At 35.8% G+C, this 23709-nt stretch overlaps 1 protein-coding gene across 1 annotated transcript in view; it reads left to right on the top strand.

Annotated features, from left to right (window-relative positions):
- BCAS3 (BCAS3 microtubule associated cell migration factor) overlaps window positions 1–23709 on the top strand; it is a 617319-nt gene that overhangs the window by 189785 nt on the left and 403825 nt on the right. The window contains exon 15 of the mRNA XM_011289076.4: window positions 14738–14831. Within this exon, the coding sequence (XP_011287378.3) occupies window positions 14738–14831 (94 nt within the window). The remainder of the gene's footprint in view (window positions 1–14737; window positions 14832–23709) is intronic.

The following is a 23709-nucleotide window of genomic DNA, read 5'->3' on the forward strand; positions in this document are numbered from 1 at the left end:
TTTATGTTGACGGGATCATTGCGTGGTAACTGCATTAAGGAAGAGTGGATTTGATTGACTTTGTGTCCATTTTTTAATCTGTGTTACTTGTTTTATTTAAAAGCATTTTGTGGCTAAGATAAGCTAAGTGATATAATTTGCCTTTACACATTTATGTAATTGAAGTTAGCAGTGTGGCAAAGTCCCTAATCAAAGGAAAATGCTCCAGAATGATGACCTAAACTTGAGCTATTTCTTTCTCTGGGTACAAGTGTTATTCATAATAATTTACTGGTTCCTGAAGTGTTTTATCTATCTTTTTGTTCACACGGCAAAAGCTTATCCACCTTGTATCAGTTAAAGTACTTTGATTAATTTTAATATAGTCAAGTTATTATTAATGTATACTTAAGAAGTTCAGCCTGTTTAGTTAAATGGGTACATATCTTAGGATAATTGTATTGGGATGTATTTTATATTATTAATTTGATGTTTTAGGCGAAGTGATATGGCAATGGAGAAAATCCTTCCAAAAGTATCTGGTTGTTATGTTTGTGAAACTCATAAAGAGAAGCTTCAAAAAGTCTTATGTAATCGTATCAGGCTTTACTGTGCACCAAGATTAATGTGCCTTTTTACCAGACGGCTTCTGTATTGGTACCATCAAATAGAGTACTCAGTACTAATTGTATTGGAGACAGAGATATAAGATTATAGTGTATGAAAGGAAAGGGAATCTTCTAAGATTGAGTTAAAATAGAAAAGTAGACAAAACACAAATATTTCACAGAAAAAAATAAAACATACAGATTGTCCCTGACTTAAAATGTCTTGAGTTAATGATTTTTCAACTTTATGATGATATGAAAGTGATAGGAATTCAGTAGAAACCATACTTGGAATTTTGAATTTTGAACTTTCCCTAGCCCAGTGATATGTGGTATAATACTCTCTTGTGATTCTGGGTAGCAACAACCAACTGCAGCTCTGAGTCAGCCTCGTGATCGTGAGGGTAAACAACTGATACACTTACACCTGTTCTGCACTCAGATAGCCATTGTGTTTCTCGCTTTCAGCATAGTATTCAATAAGTTACATGAGATATCCAGCATTTTACTATAAAATAGGCTTTGTGTTAGATGATTTTGTCCAACTGTAGGCTAATGTGAGTGTTCTGAGCATGTTTAAGGTAGGGTAAGCTAAGGATGATGTTTGGTAGGTTAGGTGTATTAAATGCATTTTTGACTTAAGATGTGTTCAACTCACGATGGATTTATTGCGATGTAACCTCTTTGTAAGTTGAGGAAGATCTGTATATAAATGCTGTATAATCTATATCCATGACTTCACTTGTTATAAGAGAAAGACAAATTTAAACTACACTGAGATACCATTTGTCGCCTGTGAGAATGAGGGAAATTCAAAAGCAGTGTATTCTATGTTTTAACTTCTAATTTTGAAATAATTGTAGAGTCACATTAAGTTGCAGAAATGTATTCATGTGATCTTTACCCAGATTCCTGCAACTTCCCTTGAATAGCGACATCTTACATAGCTGTAAGAAAATATTAAAACCAATATCAAGTTGACAAATATCAATACTGTTCATATGCTATACACCTAGGATGCCTGGCTGGCTCAGTCAGTGGGGCATGCAGTTCTTGAGCTCAGAACTGTTAGTTCAAGCCCCGTGTTGGGTGTGGAGATTACTTAAAAATAAAATCTGTAAAAAAATATGGCACAGACTTTACTCAGCTCTCACTATTTGTTTTACCTGAATTTATTTGTGTGTTCCTGGGTGTATATAGTTCTATAACTTTTATTCCCCGTATAGATTCACATAATCAACAACACCATTAAGATATAAGACTATTCAACACATACAGTTTTTTGTATTCAGACTCATCCTTCAACCTACCCCTTCCTTTTCTCCTGAAAACTATTATATGTTCTCTATCTCTATAATTTTGTGACTTATAGAGTGGATATAAGAGAAATCATATAGTATATTACATTTTAAAGTTAACTTTTGGACTAAATATGATATCCTTGAAGTTCATTTAGTTTGTTGTGTGTAATTAAGTCTTTATTATCTCTCTGTTGTATTCCTGTGAATAGCTGTGTCTATTTGTGCAACCATTCACTCACTGGAAGACATTTGAGTTGTTTCTAGCATTTTGCTGTTATTAATAAAGCTGCTATGAACATCTAGGTAAAGGTTTTTGTGTGATTTCTGTAGAGTTTTCATGTCTCTATATTAAATGCCAAAGAGTATGATTGATAAATTTTATAAGTGCATATTTAGTTTTGTCAGAAACTGCCCAACTTTTTTTGCAGAGGGGCTGAACTGGTTTACATTCCTTCCAGTAATGTATGATAGGTGGCAGTTTTCTCATCAGAATCCATGGATGATGAAAGCAGTGTTAGAACATCTTTAAAATAGTGAAATAAATGAACTGTTAAACCTGAATTCCACATCTAATGAAAATACCTTTCAGGAATGAAGGGAATATAAAGACATTCTTATAAAAGGAAAGCTAAATTAATCACTAGCAGATCTATTTATTTATCTATTTTTTAATGCTTATTTATTTTTGAGAGGGAGAGGGTGGGAGAGAGAGCGAGTGAGCGAGAGAGCACATAAGTAGGGAGGGGCAGAGAGGAGACTCAGAATCTGAAACAGGCTTCAGGCTCTGAGGTGTCAGCACAGAACCTGACATGGGGCTTGAACTCATGAACCATGAGATCATGATGTGAGCCGAAGTTGGATGCTTAACTGTCTGAGCCACTCAGGCACTCCTATTTTTTTTTAATTTTTATTTGAGAGAGAGAGAGCGAGAGAGAGAGAGCACATGTACAGGAGCAGGTCAGGGGCAGAGAGAGGGGGAGAGAGAGAATCCCAAGCAAGCTTTGCACTTCCAGTGTAGAGCCTGACGTGGGGCTTAATCTTGGGAACTGTGAGATCATGACCTGAGCTGAAACCAAGAGTTAGATGCTTAACCGGCTAAGCCACCCATGCACCCTGCAGATCTACTCTTAAAGAATGTCTAAAGGAAGTTTTCTAAAGAAATTATAACAGAAGAAGGCTTGTAACTTCAGAAATAGAGAACAGTGGAAGAGGTAAAAATAGAAGCATATATAATATATCGATTTTCGTAAGTTAAATTTGGTTGAAGCAAAAATGATAACATCTCATGTTATGATCAACATATTTATGAGAAATATTTGTGGGGAAGTAAATTGAGTTTCATAAAAATGTTAACATTTTATACTGCATATCACTGTATCTGAAAAGTTTAAAGACAACCCACTAAAGGGGAGAAAATATTTGGAAATTATATTTTTTATAATGGACTGCTATCCAGAATATAGAAAGAACTACAACTAAATAAAGAGATAGATAATCTAATGTTAAATTGAACAAAGATATGAATAAACATTTTTCTGAAAAAGATTTACCAATGGCCAATAAACACAAATGAGAGCCCTCATACACTGCTGGTGGGAATGTAAAATTGTGCAAATGCTTTGGAAAAGAGTTACCAAATGACTTAGCAATTTATCTTCTAGGAATACCCAAAAGAAATGAAAATATATATTCACATAATTGTATGTTCATAGCAGCGTTATTTGCAAGAGCCAAAAACTAGGAGCAACTCTAGTGTACCTCAACTGATTAGTAGATGGATAAATAAAATGTGATATGCACTTACAATGTAATATTCTTCAGCAATAAAAAGAAATGAAGCACTGTTTCATGTTATAATGTGGGTGAGTCTTGAAAATATTATACTTTGTGAAAGAAGCCAGTCTCAAAAGAGTGTATGTTGTATGATTCCATTTATATGAAATGTCTAGAATAAGCAAAGCAATAGAAAGAGAAAATAGATTATAGTTTCCCAGGGCTGGGAGTTTGGAAGGAATGGAGAAATGTGGGGTGACTGTTAATAATTATGGGTTTTCCTTTGGTGATGAAAATGTTCTAAATTTGGTTGTGGTGATGGTTCTACAATTGTGTGAATATACCATATATCCCAAAACAAACCTTTAGTAAATATTTAACAAGTGTAGTTTAACACACTTTCCCAGATACTACTACTATAAGACTTCGTTTTCTTGTTCTTCTCACTTAATACTTTGAAAGTCAATCGAACAACTAAAAAGAGAATAACTTATAATGCATGTTCCCCCCACCCCCATTGTGATAAAATATGCATAACATAAGCATTGACATGTAACCATTTTATAAGTTTACAATTCAGTGCATAAGTGTATTTACAATGTTGTGCCATCACAATGGCACATCACAATATCCATGGTTATCACAATAACCATCACTGTTATCTATTTCTAGAACTTTTTCATCATCTGGATTCATTAAATAGTAAACAGTAACTCCCCAAACCCCTGTCCCCACGGTCCCTGGTGACCATCATTCTGATTTCTGCTTCCAGTAGATTGCCCATAATTAAAAAAGATGTACAATACAAAGTGTTGGAAAGGTTGTAGAAAAATTGGAAACCTCACGCTTTACTTATGGAAATATAAAATGATGTAGCTATTTTGGAAAACAATTTGTTAGTTTCTTTAAAAGTTCACCATATGTTTACCATATGACTGACCAGATTCACTTCTAGGTATCTCCCCAAGAGAAATAAAAACATATTCACAAACATACGTGCACATAGATATTCATAGCTGCCTATGCATTGTAACAATTGACTAGAAATAATCCAAATTGCCAAGAACTGGTGGGTGAACCCACATGTTGTGGTATTTTCATACAATGGATAACAGTTTAGCAATATGAAGAAATGAATGATACCTGAAACAACATGGCTGAACTATAAAAATTATATAAGTGAAAGAAAGTAGAAGGCAAATTGCATGATTCTATTTATATGAAACATTTTCAAAATTTTTAGAAAAGGCAAAAGAGATAAAATATACATAGGGATTGCCTGGAGCTTAGGGTTGGAAATCTACTGTAAAGTTAATATGAAGACATTTTGGGGATGGTGGAAGAAATCTAAATGGAGAATGTGGTGATGGTTACACAATTGTATGGATTTACTAAGCATTATCCACTTATGTATTTAAAATGGGTGATTTGAATGTATAAATTTACTGATGTTTGGGGATGACTATCAGTTATGCTGAAGAGGTACATAAGTAGATCCTGTCTCCAGAAAATGAATACATTACTAGAAAGAATTTTTAAAAATAACTATCTGGGGACTCCAGAAATTGACCAAAACTAAGAATGAAATGATAAGTGTGTAAAGACTTTAGAGCTTGGATAATAGTTGTAGGAGAAAATGGCCTTTTTGCATGAGGCTGCTCTCATTCACATCTGCCTGGAGCTTGGTGAGTGTGATTAGTTTAACCAGTGCAGAGTGGGCCATGTAAAGCAGCCTTTTCCCTTCTAGACAGGGGATTTACTTGATTTGGAGTAGTATGTTAAAACCCAAGCCCAACAGTATTTTCACTTGGTGGGTGATGAGTAAGGAAAAATGTGTAGCTCCACTGGCCTGAGATCGCAATTCAGTTGGGGGCCAATTTGAAGAACAGGAGAAAAAAATGTTGGTGAAGTATAAGCAGAGCCTCAGAGACCTTTGGGACAACATCAAGTGTACCAATATATGTGTGACTGGGATCTCAGAAAGAGAGGTGAGAAAGGGGCAGAAAAACATTTGAAGAAATGAAGTGTATAAATACTTACCTTTCTCTTAATTTCTTTAAAAGGTAGTTTAAAACGATTGTTTTAGGGAATAACTATAACGTTTCTCAGCTGATAATATATATGACAACAGTAGCACAAAGGAATGGGGAGGAAGTGCAGCTATATTGGAGCAAGGAGCTATAATTTTTGCAATTAACTGACAATCTTGTAATCTGTATAGCACCTTGTTACCTATACAGCATCCACTAAAAAATTAACCCCCCCAAATTAACAGAGGAATTAAAATAGTAATATTAAAAATAACACAAAAGAAGAGGATCAGAGGTACAACACCTGAGACAAAGTAAATAGCAAAATGGCAAACCTAAATCCAATTATGTGCATAATTATATTAACTATAAATGGACTCAAGTTAAAAGACATTGATTATCAGACCAGAATCATTCAGATTCAAAGACATAATTGGCTGAAGTAAAAGGATTGAGGAAACGTACCACATAAACAGTAACCATAATAGGACTGGAATGGCTATATTAATATCAGAAATACTTTGTCAGGAAATACTGCCAGAGAAAAAGATATTTCATAATAATAAGAGGGTCGATGTAATAGGTAGATAAAGCAACTATTAATGTGTAAACAGCTACAGCATTCCCCAACAAACATTAGGCAAAATCTGACAGATTGAAAGGAGAAATTATAGCTAACTAACATTTACAGCATGAGATTTAAATGCTGTGCTCTCAATAATTGATAGGAAAAACTAGACAAAATTTGTGAGGATTTAGAACACTACCAACCAGCACGGTGTAACACTACCCTCCAAACCCGTAGAATTTGCATTCTTTTTCTTTAAATGTTTTTAAAAGTTTATTTATTTTGAGAGAGCAAGAAAGCAAAAGAGCAAGAGAGAGAGAGACACTTAACTGACCAAGCAGGCTCTGCGCTGTCAGAGCCCTGACATGGGGCTCGAACCCACGAACTGGGCGACCCCAGCCAAAATCAAAAGTTAGACACTTAACTGACTAGAATTTGCATTCTTTTCAAGAACATCTGGAATATTTTCCAAGATAGACCTTATGGTTGGGCAAAAAAATATATAAATAGCTTTAAAAGTATTAAAATTATGAGAAGTATGTTTCCTGAGGACTATGGAAATCAATAACAGAATGGGACGCCCCAGTGGCTCCATCAGTTGAGTGTCCAGCTCTTGATTTCAGCTCAGGTCATAATCTCATGGTAGGTGAGATCAAGCCCCACACATCGGACTCTGTGCTGGCTAATGGGGACTCTCTCTCTCTCCCTCTCTCTCTGCCCCTCCTGCGCTTACCTACTGTGCTCTCCCCCCCTCAAAAATAAATAAACTTAATATTGTCAAATGCTTTTTCTGTATCGATTGACAGGATCCTCTTTTCTTTTACTAATGTGATGTATCACATTGATTGATTTGTGAAGGTTGAACCAGCCCTGCATCCCAGGAATGAACCCCACTTGATCATGGTGAATAATTCTTTTTATATGCTGCTGAATTCGATTTGCTAGTATCTTATTGAGAATTTTTGCATCCATATTCATCAGGGATATTGGCCTGTAGTTCTCTTTTTTTGCTGGGTCTCTGTCTGCTTTAGGAATCAAAGTAATGTGGCTTCATAGAATGAGTCTGGAAGTTTTCCTTCCCTTTCTATTTTTTGGAACAGCTTGAGAAGGATAGGTATTATCTGTGCTTTAAATGTCTGGTAGAATTCCCCAGGGAAGCCATCTGGTCCTGGACTCTTATTTGTTTGGAGATTTTTGATAACGGATTCAATTTCTTTTCTGGTTATGGGTCTGTTCAAGTTTTCTCTTTCTTCCTGTTTGAGGTTTGGAAGTGTGTGGGTGCTTAGGAATTTGTCCATTTCTTCCAGGTTGTCCAGTTTGGGGCATATAGTTTTTCATAGTATTCCCTGATAATTGCTTGTATTTCTGAGGGATTGGTTGTAATAATTCCATTTTCATTCATGATTTTATCTATTTGGGTCATCTCCCTTTTCTTTTTGAGAAGCCTGGATAGAGGTTTATCAATTTTGTTTATTTTTTCATGTTTCTTGAGATAGGCCTGGATTGCAATGTATTTTCCTCTCAGGACTGCCTTCGCTGCGTCCCAAAGCGTTTGGATTGTTGTATTTTCATTTTCGTTTGTTTCCATATATTTTTTAATTTCTTCTCTAATTGCCTGGTTGACCCACTCATTCGTTAGTAGGGTGTTCTTTAACCTCCATGCCTTTGGAGGTTTTCCAGACTTTTTCCTGTGGTTGATTTCAAGCTTCATAGCATTGTGGTCTGAAAGTATGCATGGTATAATTTCAATTCTTGTAAACTTATGAAGGGCTGTTTTGTGACCCAGTATATGATCTATCTTGGAGAATGTTCCATGTGCACTCGAGAAGAAAGTATATTCTGTTGCTTTGGGATGCAGCGTTCTAAATATATCTGTCAAGTCCATCTGATCCAATGTCTCATTCAGGGCCCTTGTTTCTTTATTGACCGTGTGTCTAGATGATCTGTCCATTTCTGTAAGTGGGGTGTTAAAGTCCCCTGCAATTACCACATTCTTATCAATAAGGTTGCTTATGTTTATGAGTAATTGTTTTATATATTTGGGGGCTCCGGTATTCGGCGCATAGACATTTATAATTGTTAGCTCTTCCTGATGGATAGAGCCTGTAACTATTATATAATGTCCTTCTTCATCTCTTGTTACAGCCTTTAATTTAAAGTCTAGTTTGTCTGATATAAGTATGGCTACTCCAGCTTTCTTTTGGCTTCCAGTCGCATGATAAATAGTTCTCCATCCCCTCACTCTCAATCTAAAGGTGTCCTCAGGTCTAAAATGAGTCTCTTGTAGACAGCAAATAGATGGGTCTTGTTTTTTTATCCATTCTGATACCCTATGTCTTTTGGTTGGTGCATTTAATCCATTTACATTCAGTGTTATTATAGAAAGATACGGGTTGAGAGTCATTGTGATGTCTGTATGTTTTATGCTTGTAGTGATGTCTCTGGGACTTTGTCTCACAGGGTCCCCCTTAGGATCTCTTGTAGGGCTGGTTTAGTGGTGACAAATTCCTTCAGTTTTTGTTTGTTTGGGAAAACCTTTATCTCTCCTTCTATTCTAAATGACAGACTTGCTGGGTAAAGGATTCTCGGCTGCATATTTTTTCTGTCTAGCACCCTGAAAATCTCGTGCCAATTCTTTCTGGCCTGCCAAGTTTCAAAAGAGAGATCAGTCACGAGTCTTATAGGTCTCCCTTTATATGTGAGGGCACGTTTACCCCTTGCTGCTTTCAGAATTTTCTCTTTATCCTTGTATTTTGCCAGTTTCACTATGATATGTCGTGCAGAAGATCGATTCAAGTTACGTCTGAAGGGAGTTCTCTGTGCCTCTTGGATTTCAATGCCTTTTTCCTTCCCCAGTTCAGGGAAGTTCTCAGCTATTATTTCTTCAAGTACCCCTTCAGCACCTTTCCCTCTCTCTTCCTCCTCTGGGATACCAATTATGCGTATATTATTTCTTTTTAGTGTATCACTTAGTTCTCTAATTTTCCCCTCATACTCCTGGATTTTTTTATCTCTCTTTTTCTCAGCTTCCTCTTTTTCCATAACTTTATCCTCTAGTTCACCTATTCTCTCCTCTGCCTCTTCAAGCCGAGCTGTGGTGGTTTCCATTTTGTTATGCATTTCGTTTAAAGCGTTTTTCAGCTCCTCGTGACTGTTCCTTAGTCCCTTGATCTCTGTAGCAAGAGATTCTCTGCTGTCCTGTATACTGTTTTCAAGCCCAGCGATTAATTTTATGACTATTATTCTAAATTCACTTTCTGTTATATTATTTAAATCCTTTTTGATCAGCTCATTAGCTGTTGTTATTTCCTGGAGATTCTTCTGAGGGGAATTCTTCCGCTTGGTCATTTTGGATAGTCCCTGGCGTGGTGAGGACCTGCAGGGCACTTCCCCTGTGTTGTGGTGTATAACTGGAGTTGGTGGGCGGGGCCGCAGTCAGACCTGATGTCTGCCCCCAGCCCACCGCTGGGGCCACGGTCAGACTGGTGTGTGCCTTCTCTTCCCCTCTCCTAGGGGCGGGATTCACTGTGGGGTGGTGTGGCCCGTCTGGGCTACTTGCACACTGCCAGGCTTGTGATGCTGGGGATCTGGCGTATTAGCTGGGGTGGGTAGGCAAGGTGCACGGGGGCAGGAGGGGCAGGCTTAGATCGCTTCTCCTTAGGTGATCCTCTTCAGGAGGGGCCCTGTGGCAGCGGGAGGGAGTCACATCCGCTGCCGGAGGTTTGGCTCCGCAGAAGCACAGAGTTGAGTGTTTGCGCAGAGCGAGCAAGTTCCCTGGCAGGAACTGGTTCTCTTTGGGATTTTGGCTGGGGGATGGGCGGGGGAGATGGCGCTGGCGAGCGCCTTTGTTCCCCACCAAGCTGAGCTCTGTCGTCAGGGGGCTCAGCAGCTCTCCCTCCCTTTGTCCTCCAGCCTTCCCGCTTTCCGAGCAGAGCTGTTAACTTATGACCTCCCAGACGCTAAGTCGCGCTTGTTGTGGGAACACAGTCCGTCAGGCCCCTCCGCTTTTGCCAGCCAGACTCGGGGGCTCTGCTTGGCCGGCGAGCCGCCCCTCCGCCCCGGCTCCCTCCCGCCAGTCCGTGGAGCGCGCACCGCCTCGCAGCCCTTCCTACCCTCTTCCGTGGGCCTCTCGTCTGCGTTTGGCTCCGGCGACTCCGTTCTGCTAATCCTCTGGCGGTTTTCTGGGTTATTTAGGCAGGTGTAGGTGGAATCTAAGTGATCAGCAGGACGCGTGGTGAGCCCAGCGTCCTCCTAAGCCGCCATCTTGCCGCTTCTCTACCTTTGTTTATTTTTTCAAAACACCAACTCTTGGTTTCATTGATCTGCTCTATGGTTTTTTTAGATTCTATATTGTTTATTTCTGCTCTGATCTTTATTATTTCTCTTCTTCTTCTGGGTTTGGGGTGTCTTTGCTGTTCTGCTTCTATTTCCTTTAGGTGTGCCGTTAGATTTGGTATTTGGGATTTTTCTTGTTTCTTGAGATGGGCCTGGATTGCAATGTATTTTCCTCTCAGGACTGCCTTCGCTGCATCCCAAAGCATTTGGATTGTTGTATGTTCATCTTCCTTTGTTTCCATATATTTTAAAATTTCTTCTCTAATTGTCTGGTTGACCCATTCATTCTTTAGTAGGGTGTTCTTTAACCTCCATGCTTTTGGAAGTTTTCCAGACTTTTTCCTGTGGTTGATTTCAAGTTTCATAGCATTGTGGTCTGAAAGTGTGCATGGTATGATCTCAATTCTTTTATACTTATGAAGGGCTATTTTGTGACCCAGTATGTGATCTATCTTGGAGAATGTTCCATGTGCACTCAAGAAGAAAGTATATTCTGTTGCTTTGGGATGCAGAGTTCTGAATATATCTGTTAAGTTCATCTGATCCAATGTATCATTCAGGGCCCTTGTTTCTTTATTGATCCTGTGTCTAGATGATCTGATCTACCCATTGTTGTAAGTGGAGTATTAAAGTCCCCCGCAATTACCACATTCTTATCAATAAGGGTACTTATGTTTGTGATTAATTTTTTTATATATTTGGGGGCTCCCGTATTCGGCACATAGGCGTTTATAATTGTTAGCTCTTCCTGATGGATAGACCCTGTAGTTATTATATAATTCCCTTCTTCATCTCTTGTTACAGACTTTAATTTAGAGTCTAGTTTGTCTGATATAAGTGTGGCTACTCTAGCTTTCTTTTGACTTGAGTAACATGATAGATAGTTCTCCATCCCCTCACTTTCAATCTGAAGATGTCCTCAGATCTAAAATGAGTCTCTTGTAGACAGCAAATAGATGGGTCTTGTTTTTTTATCCATTCTGATACCCTATGTCTTTTGGTTGGCGCATTTTGTCCATTTACATTTGGTGTTATTATGGAAAGTTATGCGTTTAGAGCCACTGTGATGTCTGTAGATTTCATGCTGGTAGTGATGTCTGGTACTTTGTGGTCCTTGCAACATTTCACTCACAGAATCCACCTTAGGATCTCCTGTAGGGCTGGGTTAGTGGTGATGACATACTTTCTTAATAAAAACCCTTGATAAAGCCGGGATAGAAGGAGCATACTTAAACATCATAAAAGCCATTTATGAAAAGCCCACAGCTAATATCATCCTCAATGGGGAAGAACTGAGAGCTTTCCCTCTGAGATCAGGAACACGACAGGGATGTCCACTCTCACCGCTGTTGTTTAACACAGTGTTGGAAGTGCTAGCATCAGCAATCAGACAACAAAAGGAAATCAAAGGCATCAAAATTGGCAAAGATGAAGTCAAGCTTTCACTTTTTGCAGATGACATCATACTATACATGGAAAACCCGACAGACTCCACCAAAAGTCTGCTAGAACTGATACATGAATTAAGCAAAGTCGCAGGATACAAAATCAATGTACAGATATCGGACAAAGGGCTAGTACCCAAAATGTATAAAGAGCTCACCAAACTCCACACCCAAAAAACAAATAATCCAGTGGAGAAATGGGCAGAAAACATGAATAGACACTTCTCTAAGGAAGACATCCAGATGGTCACAAGGCACATGAAAACATGCTCAACGTTGCTCCTCATCAGGGAAATACAAGTCAAAACCACACTGAGAGATCACCTCACGCCAGTCAGAGTGGCTAAAATGAACAAATCAGGAGACTATAGATGCTGGCGAGGATGTGGAGAAAGGGGAACCTTCTTGCACTGTTGGTGGGAATGCAAACTGGTGCAGCCGCTCTGGAAAACAGTGTGGAGGTTCCTCAAAAAATTAAAAATAGATCTACCCTATGACTCAGCAATACCACTGCTAGGAATTTACCCAGGGGATACAGGAGTGCTGATGCATAGGGGCACTTGTACCCCAATGTTTATAGCAGCACTCTCAACAATAGCCAAATGATGGAAAGAGCCTAAATGTCCATCAACTGATGAATGGATAAAGAAATTGTGGTTTATATACAAAATGGAACACTACATGGCAATGAGAAAGAATGAAATATGGCCCTTTGTAGCAACGTGGATGCAACTGGAGAGTGTTATGCTAAGTGAAATAAGCCATACAGAGAAAGACAGATACCATATGGTTTCACTCTTACGTGGATCCTGAGAAACTTAACAGAAACCCATGGGGGAGGGGAAGGAAAAAAGAATGAGGTTAAAGTGGAAGAGAGCCAAAGCATAAGAGACTCTTAAAACCTGAGAACAAACTAAGGGTTGATGGGGGGGTGGGAGGGAGGGGAAGGTGGGTGATGGGTATTGAGGAGGGCACCTGTTGGGGTGAGCACTGCGTATTGTATAGAAGCCAGTTTGACAATAAATTTCATATTTAAAATAAATAAATAAACTTAAAAAATAACAATGAAATTTTGGAAATCTCCAAATATTTGGAAATAAAACACACCTATCAATAGCTCATGGGTGGGAGAAGGAATCCCAAGGATATTAGAAAATATTTGGAATGGAATAAAAATAAAAAGTGAACATAATCAGAATTTATGAAGTGCAGCTATTCTTTTACAGAGAGGGAAATTTATAGCTTTAAATGCTTATAGTAGGAAGGAAAAACAGTCTGAAACTAATAATCTTCACTTTTCCCATTTTTTAATCTGGAAAACAAGAGCAAATTATAACCAAACAACAAATGAAGTTAATACTAAATATATGAACATAAGTCAACAAAATACTAAATAGTGAAATATTGGGGAAATTCCAAAATTGTTTCTTTGAAAAGATAAAAAAAATTGATCCTTAAAAAGTTAAAAATGAAATTATCATATGATCAGCAATCTGATTTCTAGGTTTGTATGCAAAAGAATTCAGAGCAGGATCTGGAAGCACTATTTACACACCCTCGTTCATTGCAGCATAGTCACAGTAGCGAGGATATGGAAGCAATCCATATATCTATCACTAGGTGAACGGATAAAGAAAAATCTGGTATATACATACTATAATATTATGCAGCCTTGAAATAGAAGGAAATATTGTGACATATTACAACATTGACAAACCTTGAGGACATTTTGGTAAGGGAAGTAAAGCCATCACAAAAGTGTAAAAACTATATTCTTCCAGTTATTTTGACTCTCTAAAGTAGTCAAAATCATAAAAACAGAAAGTGGAAAAGTGGTTATCAATGGCTGGGGGGAGGGAAGAAGAAGAATCAGAGTTTAGTGGGTAGAGTTTCAGTGTTGCAAGATGGAAGAGTCCTAGAAATTTGTTACACAACAATGTGAGTATACTTAATGAACCGAACACTTAAAAATTGTTAAGATGATAATAAAGATCTATGCACAAAAAATTTGATGTATCAGTAGCTTTACTGAATTGTAGGTTTGAGTCAGCAATAGGCAAGAAAATTAAAGCATTAGGATAGTAAAGGATGACAAAGCAGACATTTCTATATAATGGATTGCTGTAATGGTTACAGTACTATATAAAATCATTGAATTGTAAACATGAAATAGGTGACTTTTATGGTATGTAAAGTATACCTTTGTAAAGTTTTTCATACTAAAAGAAAAATTAACATTGCCCGTTTAGGATTAGTTCCTGATTTACTTCAGATTAAATTATTTATGTCTGAATATCATGATCCAGTAATGATCTAGTTGTAAGCAAACATTTTCCAGTAGGTCATAACATAATAAGAATTGTATGTTCCTGTCTTTGGATGAAGCTCTACAAAGCTGATTTTATGCTTTTTGTTTTTTTCTGAACCTCTACTTCAAGAAATTTTTGTCTCTGTCATCTACCGTAAAGCCCATCAACTGTTTTTAGAGTTTATATGATTGATCTTCTGGAGTATATTGTATCTTTTCCTCATTCCTAATGTGGCATTCTCACCTTACAGTGACAAAGTCTTCCAGTATAGTGGAAGCAATCATGCATACTTTTGGTCAGGGATATTGTAGTGTGGCTGTGTATATCTTCAGGCTCAGTAATTGGTGAGTAAAGTTTAATTTCCATTTTCCTTCTTTCTTTCTGTGAAGGTGCTTGTGAGCGAGGATTCTGACAGTGATGGTATCGTGGCCCACTTTCCTGCTCATGAGAAACCAGTGTGCTGTATGGCATTTAATACAAGTGGTATGTCCTTTTTCTTTACATTTATGTCATGGGATTTCAACAAGTTTTTTTTTTTTTTTTTTTGGAAATGGAAAATATGAAATATGGAATCTGACTTTTCATAATGTGTCAATGTGTATCAGAAAAGTAAGTAGACTTCAGTAAGTGGTTCTTGAGTGAGTGAATTTAAAATAAAAATTTAGGGGGGGGTGCTAGGTGGCTCAGTCAGTTAAACATCCAAATTTGGCCCAGGTCATGATCTTGCACTTCATGAGTTTGAGACCTGCATCAGGCTCTGTGCTGACAGCTCAGAGCCTGGAGCCCTCTTTGAGTTCTGTGTCTCCCTCTCTCTCTTTCCCTCCCCTGCTCACACTCTGTCTCTCAAAAATAAATAAACATTTAAAAAAGTAAATAAAAATTTAGAAACCCACCAAGCATTAGTTTTGCTCTCAGTAAAGAGGTAATTGAATATCAGCAGTAGGTAAACTGTGCTATTGAGTTGCATTAATTTCTATTATAATTAAGCCAGGAACTTCAGTATTCCAGACTACATATTAATGTATGTAAGTGGCACTTTCCTTGTAATTTCAAATTTCTTTTTCACTTTCACATACAAGCATATTATAAAGTATTTGCTTGTATTTTTCCCTGTGTTTTGGTAGTGGTTTTGTTTTTCTATTTATTCTTAAAGCATTTGATTAGGAGAGATGTTATAGTAATGTGGAACGTCCTACTACTTTTCATTTTTTTCTTCAAACTTTTTGTTATATAAAGTTTCAGACATAAAAATAGATTTAAAAGATAGTATAGTAATGACCCATGTATCACTACCTTGATTAAATAGGTGTTCACATTTCTGTGCATAATAAATAAATAAATATATGTATAGGTTTGTGTATACTTATGTATATGTACTTGTATACCCATGTATGTATAATAGATGTACATAAGTATAAGTATTTTGTTGAATCATTCGAATGTAAGTTACTCATGTAATGACAACTTACCCACTACAAATTAATCATGGTTTCCTAAGAATGACCTTTTCCCATATAGCCAGATATTATGTTGTAGTTTTGAAAGTTAACACATTATGTTATTTAATATCCAAGCCATAATTTAAAGTTTCCAATTATCTCAAAAATGTATCCTGCAAAATATATAATATGATACTATGTTGATCACATGGCTATGTTAGTAGACCCTCAAAATATCTACTGGATATCTATTGGATAGTTTTTTCTTATGGAGATTAGCAAGTAATCTGCAGAGCATTATTTTGGCTTCATTTCTTTTTATCTATTTATTTTTTATTTTAGAGAGGGCAAGAGAACATGAGTGGGGGAGAGGGGCAGAGAGAGAGAGAGAGAGAGAGAGAGAGAGAGAGAGAGAATCTCAAGCAGACTCCATGCTCAGCATAGAGCCCAACAAGGGGCTCGATCCCATGACCCTGGGATCATGATCTGAGCTGAAATCAAGGGTCAGACACTCAACTGGCTGAAGCCACTTGGCTTCATTTCTGAAGCAACTTTTTACTTAATAGTTGTATTATGTTGAAGCTTGGAGAATGGTGGTTTTTCTAATAATACCATGTTTTCTGCAAGATTAACTACTGTTCTATAAAAAAAAGTTTTCTCTCATCAACCAGGAATGCACCATAGTTCTCTTGTATGTGAAAGGCAGGATAAATACTTAATTCTTTCCCTTTACTTACCAATTTTCATTGTTAGGAGTTGGTTTAATACTTACAGTGGTGTAATTCCATTCCAGTGTAGTCATTTTTAAAATACTTTGTTTTTAAGTAAAAGATAAAATTGCTCTTTTGCTTTGGGAGCTGAAATAGTCTTCATAAACTTACAGTCGTTTTAGATCTTATCTCTTTGGTTGATGGATCTGAAGAGATTGTCATTTTTATCTTATTCTGCAGAAATTATCCTATCAGTTAAAATTGATGGAAAGACCCATCTTTTTTTCCCTTTTCATCTTTTCAAATAAAGAATGATGGTAAGAGGATAATATAGAGCATTTTGAATAATCTTCCTTCTAATATCTTAATTAGTCATTTTTGATAGAGAGGAAGATTTTTGTAGCGGTTGTTGATCAGTAGGATTGATTTAATTAATAAAGACAGAGATTTATGGAAATGCTTTGAATGTTATGGGAATTAAGTTAAATTTGAAGAAACAATCTGGAAGTTATGTCACTTACAGCACTCTACTTGGAGTAACCAGTATGACTCATTTTGATGGTCCATCTGTTATGTCAAATCTCCTTTGTATTAATGTATATTTCATATCTCCATAGTCAGAATGCTTTAGACATTGGAAGCTGTACTTTTTCCATCCTGTGGCTTTCCATTGTAACAAGAACATACCACTTACCTTAAAGAATATTATAGTTATCTGTATCATTGTCTAGCAATTAATTCTAGAAAACCACAGTTTACTGTGATTTCATAATTTTGACATACATTTTCATTTGATTTTATTTGAACTCCCAAATTTGTGTTTTTATGGTAAGATTAAAAATTTTTATATTTATACCTCCTTTTTTGTGTTCCTAGAGCACTATTTGTATAACGCTATAATTTATCTTGAAGTAATCATTTATTTAAATACTTGTCTTCCTACCTAACCTCTGAGTTCCAGTTTACATTATTAGGGTTCACTCTTGGTGTTGTACATTCTGTCAATTTTGGCAAATATGTAATGACATATATCCACCATTATACAGAGTAGGTTCGCTGCCCTAAAAATCCCCTTTGCTCTACCAGTTCATCCCTACCTTCCTCAACCCCTGGCAACCAGTGATCTTTTTTACTGTTTCCATAGTTTGTTTCATTTTCCAGAATGTCACATAGTTAGAATCTTACTGTATATAGTCATTTCAGATTGACTTCCTTCAATTACTAAGAAGCATTTAAAGCTCCTCCATATCTTTTCATGCCTTGATTACTCATTTCTTTTTAGTGCTGAATAACATTCCATTGTGTGGACATACCACAGTTTATTTGCCATTTGTGTATATTCTTTGATGAGGTGCTTGTTCAGATCTTTTTTCCATTTTTTGATTGGGTTGTTCATTTTTAAATTGTTGACTTTTAAGAGTTCTTTGTATATTTTGGATAGCAGTCTTGTATTAGGTGTTTTGTAAATATTTTTTCCAAGTCTATGGCTTGTCTTCTTATTCTCTTGAAAGTATTTTTGAAAATCAGAATTATTTAATTTTAATGAAGTCTGAGTTATCAATTATTTCTTGTCTAGATCATTCCTTTGGTGTGTATGTAACATTTTAAAATATACAAATTGATGTTCTTCTGTTGTATTCTTAATTCAGTTTCACATTGGATGTTGTAATTTCTTGGAGGGAAGATCTTTATATGAGAACTATTTTATGAGTTTTAGGATCTCTTTCATTTTTTTCTTGAATCTCAAATGAAGCTTCTTAACCTCAGTCTAAGATCTGGAAGGTTTATGGATAGAATTCAGAGAGTATGTGAACTTAGGAAAAAAATTACATCTTTATTTTCTCTAATCTCTGATGAAAATTTCCTTCACTTATGAAAATGTAAAATAAAATAGTGAAATATTAGCTGTACTCCTGAGTTTATGAACAAATAAAAATAATAGATGTTTTCACATCATTTCTATCTTATTTACATAATTCTCCCAGTATTGCTTATGGTTCAAAATTATAGTAGATACTGTATTTTAATATATAACAAAAAAAAACTAAAAAAAAGGACATACACTGTATGTCAATTTTTAAAATCTTATGTATTTTACTTTGTCTTAAAAATATATTATTCTGAGAAAGATGTTCCTAGGCTTTACCATATTGCTTAAAAGGTTCATGGCACTAGAATGTTTAGGATCCTGTTAATCAAAAAGGTTTATGCTCCCTAGAGACTCCATTCACATTACCTGGCTCAGTCTTTGTGATTAAGTTAACAAGGGACAGTCCTTACTCATGGCATCTACTGGTGTGATAGGGACTTAAAGCAAGGAAGGAAAATCCTTTGTGGAGTAAGGACAGAATGCTAGGAGATGAATATTTACTTGGTTTCGACTATTGGGGAAAGTTCTTCAAAAGAAGTCAATTCTAAATTGGAACTTAAAAGATGATTAGTTAGGAAATAACGATTCTGTGTCTGGTATATAAATAAATATTAGTTGAATGAATGAGGCAAGAAAAATATGGCATATTTGACATAGATTGTGAAGCAGGGTCTATACAGTGGACTCATCTGTTTATTATGTGGCAGATACATTTTTCAGTGTGTCATCATTTCTGCAGCATTTTATAAATGCTTTGTACATGTTTAAATGTTTGAACTAAATGGAGGATTCATAACTCAGCAACCACTCACAAAATTGGTTTGCAAAATCTTTCATAGAAGATAGTGGAGATTTCATGCAACTGCTTGCAATTCATCTTAGTTATTTACTGTTCAGCTCTGAGTGTCTTTGCTATTCAGAGTATGACTGTTATTTCTTGAGTATAAGCAAGTATATCTATAAAAGATTCAATTCTCAGTGATTTGAAAGCCTTGACTTTTTTTTTTAAGCTGGTCACTATCTGAATTGTTATTTATAGAATGATATTGGGTTTAGCTGTGGCTGCTAACTATTACCCAGCTCCTATGTGACATTTTATTTTACTTGTCTAGTTTCTGTATTATATTGCTTGTTTTATCCTAACCTTCTCAAATTGAGAATGCATATGAAATGTTTGAAGCAAGAGGCTGCATTGCCCTTTGTAAATGCATGGATTCCTTAGTAATTGTTATTTTTCCCCTGTAGTTATTTACGTTATAGTTTAAAAAAATATTTTTGGGAGAGCAAATGATGTATTTTCTATTGATCTTTAAATCCTCCTATGTTATAAAATGATACATTTTCTGCTCTCTGGTTGAAAAAGTTTTATTAGCTTCTGAACTTTTATTAATTGGTATTTTTTAGAAAGGTGTGTAATTTAAATGGGCATTAAAACAGTACTTATAATTTTTTACTTAAATTGATCTTTTCAAAATACAACTTGTAGATCCTCTAGTAACACCTTCCAGTTTTTCTTTAACATGTATCCATACATATTTCTAAATTTATTTATACCAATAAGTTTTAACTGTTTTGCTCCTCCAATAATTCTCTTATTTAGTTAAAGGCTTTTTCATTGGGTATGTAGTGTGGCCAATAATAACAGTAGTGCTTGTTAGAATACTTTTTACAAGTTTAGGGAAGTTCATTAAAAAATAAGCAGAACAAAACATAGCAATGTTTATTGTGTGTTTTTGTTTTTAAACCTGATCATTCTGTAACCACTTTACCTGAACATATCCCTGTTATGCTTAACAATATAAATAAATTTCTTAGTCTTTTTTTTTAGAGAGGCATATTTTCCAATGACAGAATTATTAAGATGTCCTAGACATACATCAGGATTCAAGGAGAAAACCAGACCTGTTGTTCACCTTCTGAGAAATTTTAAAAACAATGTAAAATGTACATGATGAAATAACAGTCCAAAGTGAATTAAGGAGAAAATGTAGGTTGTTTGGGTGGTATGCAGTTCGGTTTTGTATGGGACCTATTCAGCAAAGAAATTAAGGGATGCCATTAAATAGCGTTGTGAAACTTTTAGTTCAGCAGCTGCATTCAGTTTGTTTTTCAATTTATCCTTCCCATTCTTGTTTATTAGCTGTGACTCTGAGTCCTGAATTAAAACAAATATTTTAATGGCAACATTTATGATATGGTTTGAAGTGCCAGAGAGGCCTCTGGTGCTTAGATCTGGGTAGGTTCAATATGGGTGGTGTAAATTTGTTGGTTTCAGTGATTTAGATACACAACGAGTAACATTTTCTCAGGAGCTTTTTTTTTAATTAATAAACTCCAATTTTGGGGGGCAGTTTCAGGTTCACAGCACAATTGGAAAGTACAGAAAACTCTCATATAATCCAGCCCCCACTCCAAACCTCCTACACTATTGACATTCCACACCACAGTGGTAGATTTGTTACAGTTGATGAACATATATTGACCCAATCATTATCAACCAAAGTCTGTAGTTTACACGAGGGTTCACTCTTGGTGTTCATATATTCTCTGTGTTTTGACAAATTAATATTGACATATATCTACCTTTATAGTATAATACAGGATAGTTCCATTGCCTAAATGTTTTTCATCATGTTTGGGATGTTATTATTTCTTTAAACATTCTTTCTACCTTTTTTTCCCTCTTTTCTCCTTCTACTCACAGATTAATCTTGGTGGTGTCTAATAGGTCTCTGGGGCTCTATTCATTTTTCTTCTTCTTTTTTTCCCCAAACTCGATAATCTCAGTTGATTTCTTCTGCCAGGTTCAAAACCACGATTTGAGCCCCTCTATTGAATTTTTTATTTTAGTTATTGTACTTTTGAACTCTGGAATTTCTATTTGTTTCCTTTTTTTATAGTATTATCTCTTTATTGATATCCTTTGCTTGGTGAGACATTGTTCTCATACTTTCCTTTAATCCTTTTAACATGCTTTCTCTGCATCCATGCTGGCATTTGGTATTATTGCCACTTTTTAATTTTATAAATACTAGATGGGGACCTCTGTAAGAGAGGTCATTTGGAAATATTTTTTCCCAGTCAGAAGTTTGTATTTTTATCTTTTTAACAGTCTTTTGCAGAGCAAAATTGTTTACTTTTTGTCAAATCCAATAAAAAATATATCAGTTGTGTTTTTGTGTTCCTGCCTAAGAAATGTGCATCAGTCTGGGGCCTGAAGATTTTTCTCCTACGTGATTTTCTGATAGTTTTCTAGTTTTACATTTTGTATTTAAATTTATTTTTATTATTTTTTTTGTTTTTATTATTATTTTAATATTTATTTTATTTTTGAGAGAGAGAGAGAAGGAGGAGCAGAGAGAGAGGGAGACAGAGGATCTGAAGTGGGCTCCGTGCTGACAGCAGAGAGCCTGATGCAGGGCTCGAGCTCACAAACCAAGAGATTATGACCTGAGCTTAAGTCGGATGTTCAACTGACTGAGCCACCCAGGCACCCCTACATTTTATATTTAAATTTATGATCCAAATTCATTGTTATTTTTTGTATAATGTATCGGATTAGGTCATGGTTATTATTTTTTGGCTTATGGATATCCAGTTGATACTTTATTATTTTTTCAAAATTCCATTCTTTCTCTGATGAGTTTCTTTTGTACTTTTTCATTAAAGTAACATACTTCTGTTGGCTATTTCTCGATTCTCTGATGAAGATGACTTTTTAGCTATTTTCTGTATGGGAATATCTGTATTTTGCCCATAATTTTCAGGCATGTTTCGACTAGATAGTTTTTGACAGTTACTAATTTTTCAGCAGCGGTCAACACTCTTACTTTGTTCACAGCTTTTAGTATTATTACTCTTGATCCTCTTGATTAGTTGGGTACAGAGTTGAATTTTTGGGGGGCAGCATTCTAATCTGTAGCGTCAGCTCACTGAAAATTTTTGAAAAGGTTGCTGTGTTCTCCTTGCCTTCACATATTGTGGGTTCCTCTTCCTCCGGCTGTTGTTCTGCCTGATGTAAGAGCTACTATTTTTATTTATGTTTTTTTGTATTGAACTTTGAGATAGATTTTTTTAAAACTCTGGGTTTTTTCTGTTTTGCTTATTGGTTTTGTTTTTTTATAGGGTTAAAACAGCAGTCTCTTGATTTTACAAATTCAACCCAAAATCCTCTTTGCTGGTCGTTTGAGTGGGTAAAATGTTCTCAGGGACCCTAAATTTAGGCAGTAACCTGTGTACATATATTAGCTTGGGCTGCTGTAACCAAATCCCATAGATGTAGTAGCTTAAACAACAAAACCTTTTTTCTCACAGTTATGAATGCTAGAAGTCTGAGATGAAACTTCCAGCTGATTTGGTTTCTAGTGAGGTCTTTCTTCCTGACTAACAAACAGTCACCTTCTCAATGTGTCTTCACATGTCCTTTCTTTGGTGCAAGGAAGTGGGGACAGAGAAAAAGAGCTAGTTCTGTGGTGTGTGTGTGTGTTTGTGTGTGTGTGTGTGTGTGTGTGTCTTTTAAATTGAAGTGTCATCAACATACAATGTTATATTAGTTGCAGGTGTATAACATCTTATTTGACAATTCTATACATTACTTGGTGCTCCCTATAATAAATGCAGTCACTATCCGTCACCACACAATGTTATTACAATAATATTGGCTATATTCCCTAAGCTGTACTTTTCATCTCCCTGACTTATTTATTTTATAACTAGAAGTTTGTACCTCTTAACTTTTATCCATTTTGCTCATCCCCCTTACCTCCCCTCTGGCAACCATCAGTTTGTTCTCTATATTTAAGAGTCTGGTTTTTTTTTTGTTTGTTTTTGTTTATTTGTTCATTTGTTTCACTTTTTAGATTCTACATTTAAGTGAGATCATATGCTTTTATCCTTCTCTGTCTTATTTCACTTAGCATAATACCTTCTAGGTCCATCCATGTTATTGCAAATGGCAAAATCTCATTCTCTTTTATGGCTGAATAATATTCCTTATTTTATATGTAAATATATATAACATCTTTATCCATTCATCTATCAGTGGACATTTGGGTGGCTTCCATATCTTGGCTATTATAAATAATGCTACAGTAAACATAGGGGTGCATATATCTTTTTGAATTAGTATTTTTGTTTTCTTTGGGTAAATACCCAGTAGTGGAATTACTAGATCATATGGTTGTTTTAATATTAATTTTTTTTAGGAACTTCCATATTGTTTTTCATAGCTGTTACACCAATTTACCTTTCCCTCCAATAGTGTACAAGGGTTTGTGGTGTCTCTTCTTATCAGGACACTAATCATACCAGATCAGGGTCTCAGCCAATGACCTAATTGAAAC

The sequence above is a fragment of the Felis catus genome, chromosome E1 (assembly GCF_018350175.1).
Source record: "Felis catus isolate Fca126 chromosome E1, F.catus_Fca126_mat1.0, whole genome shotgun sequence".
In the NCBI taxonomy this organism is placed as follows: Eukaryota; Metazoa; Chordata; class Mammalia; order Carnivora; family Felidae; genus Felis; species Felis catus.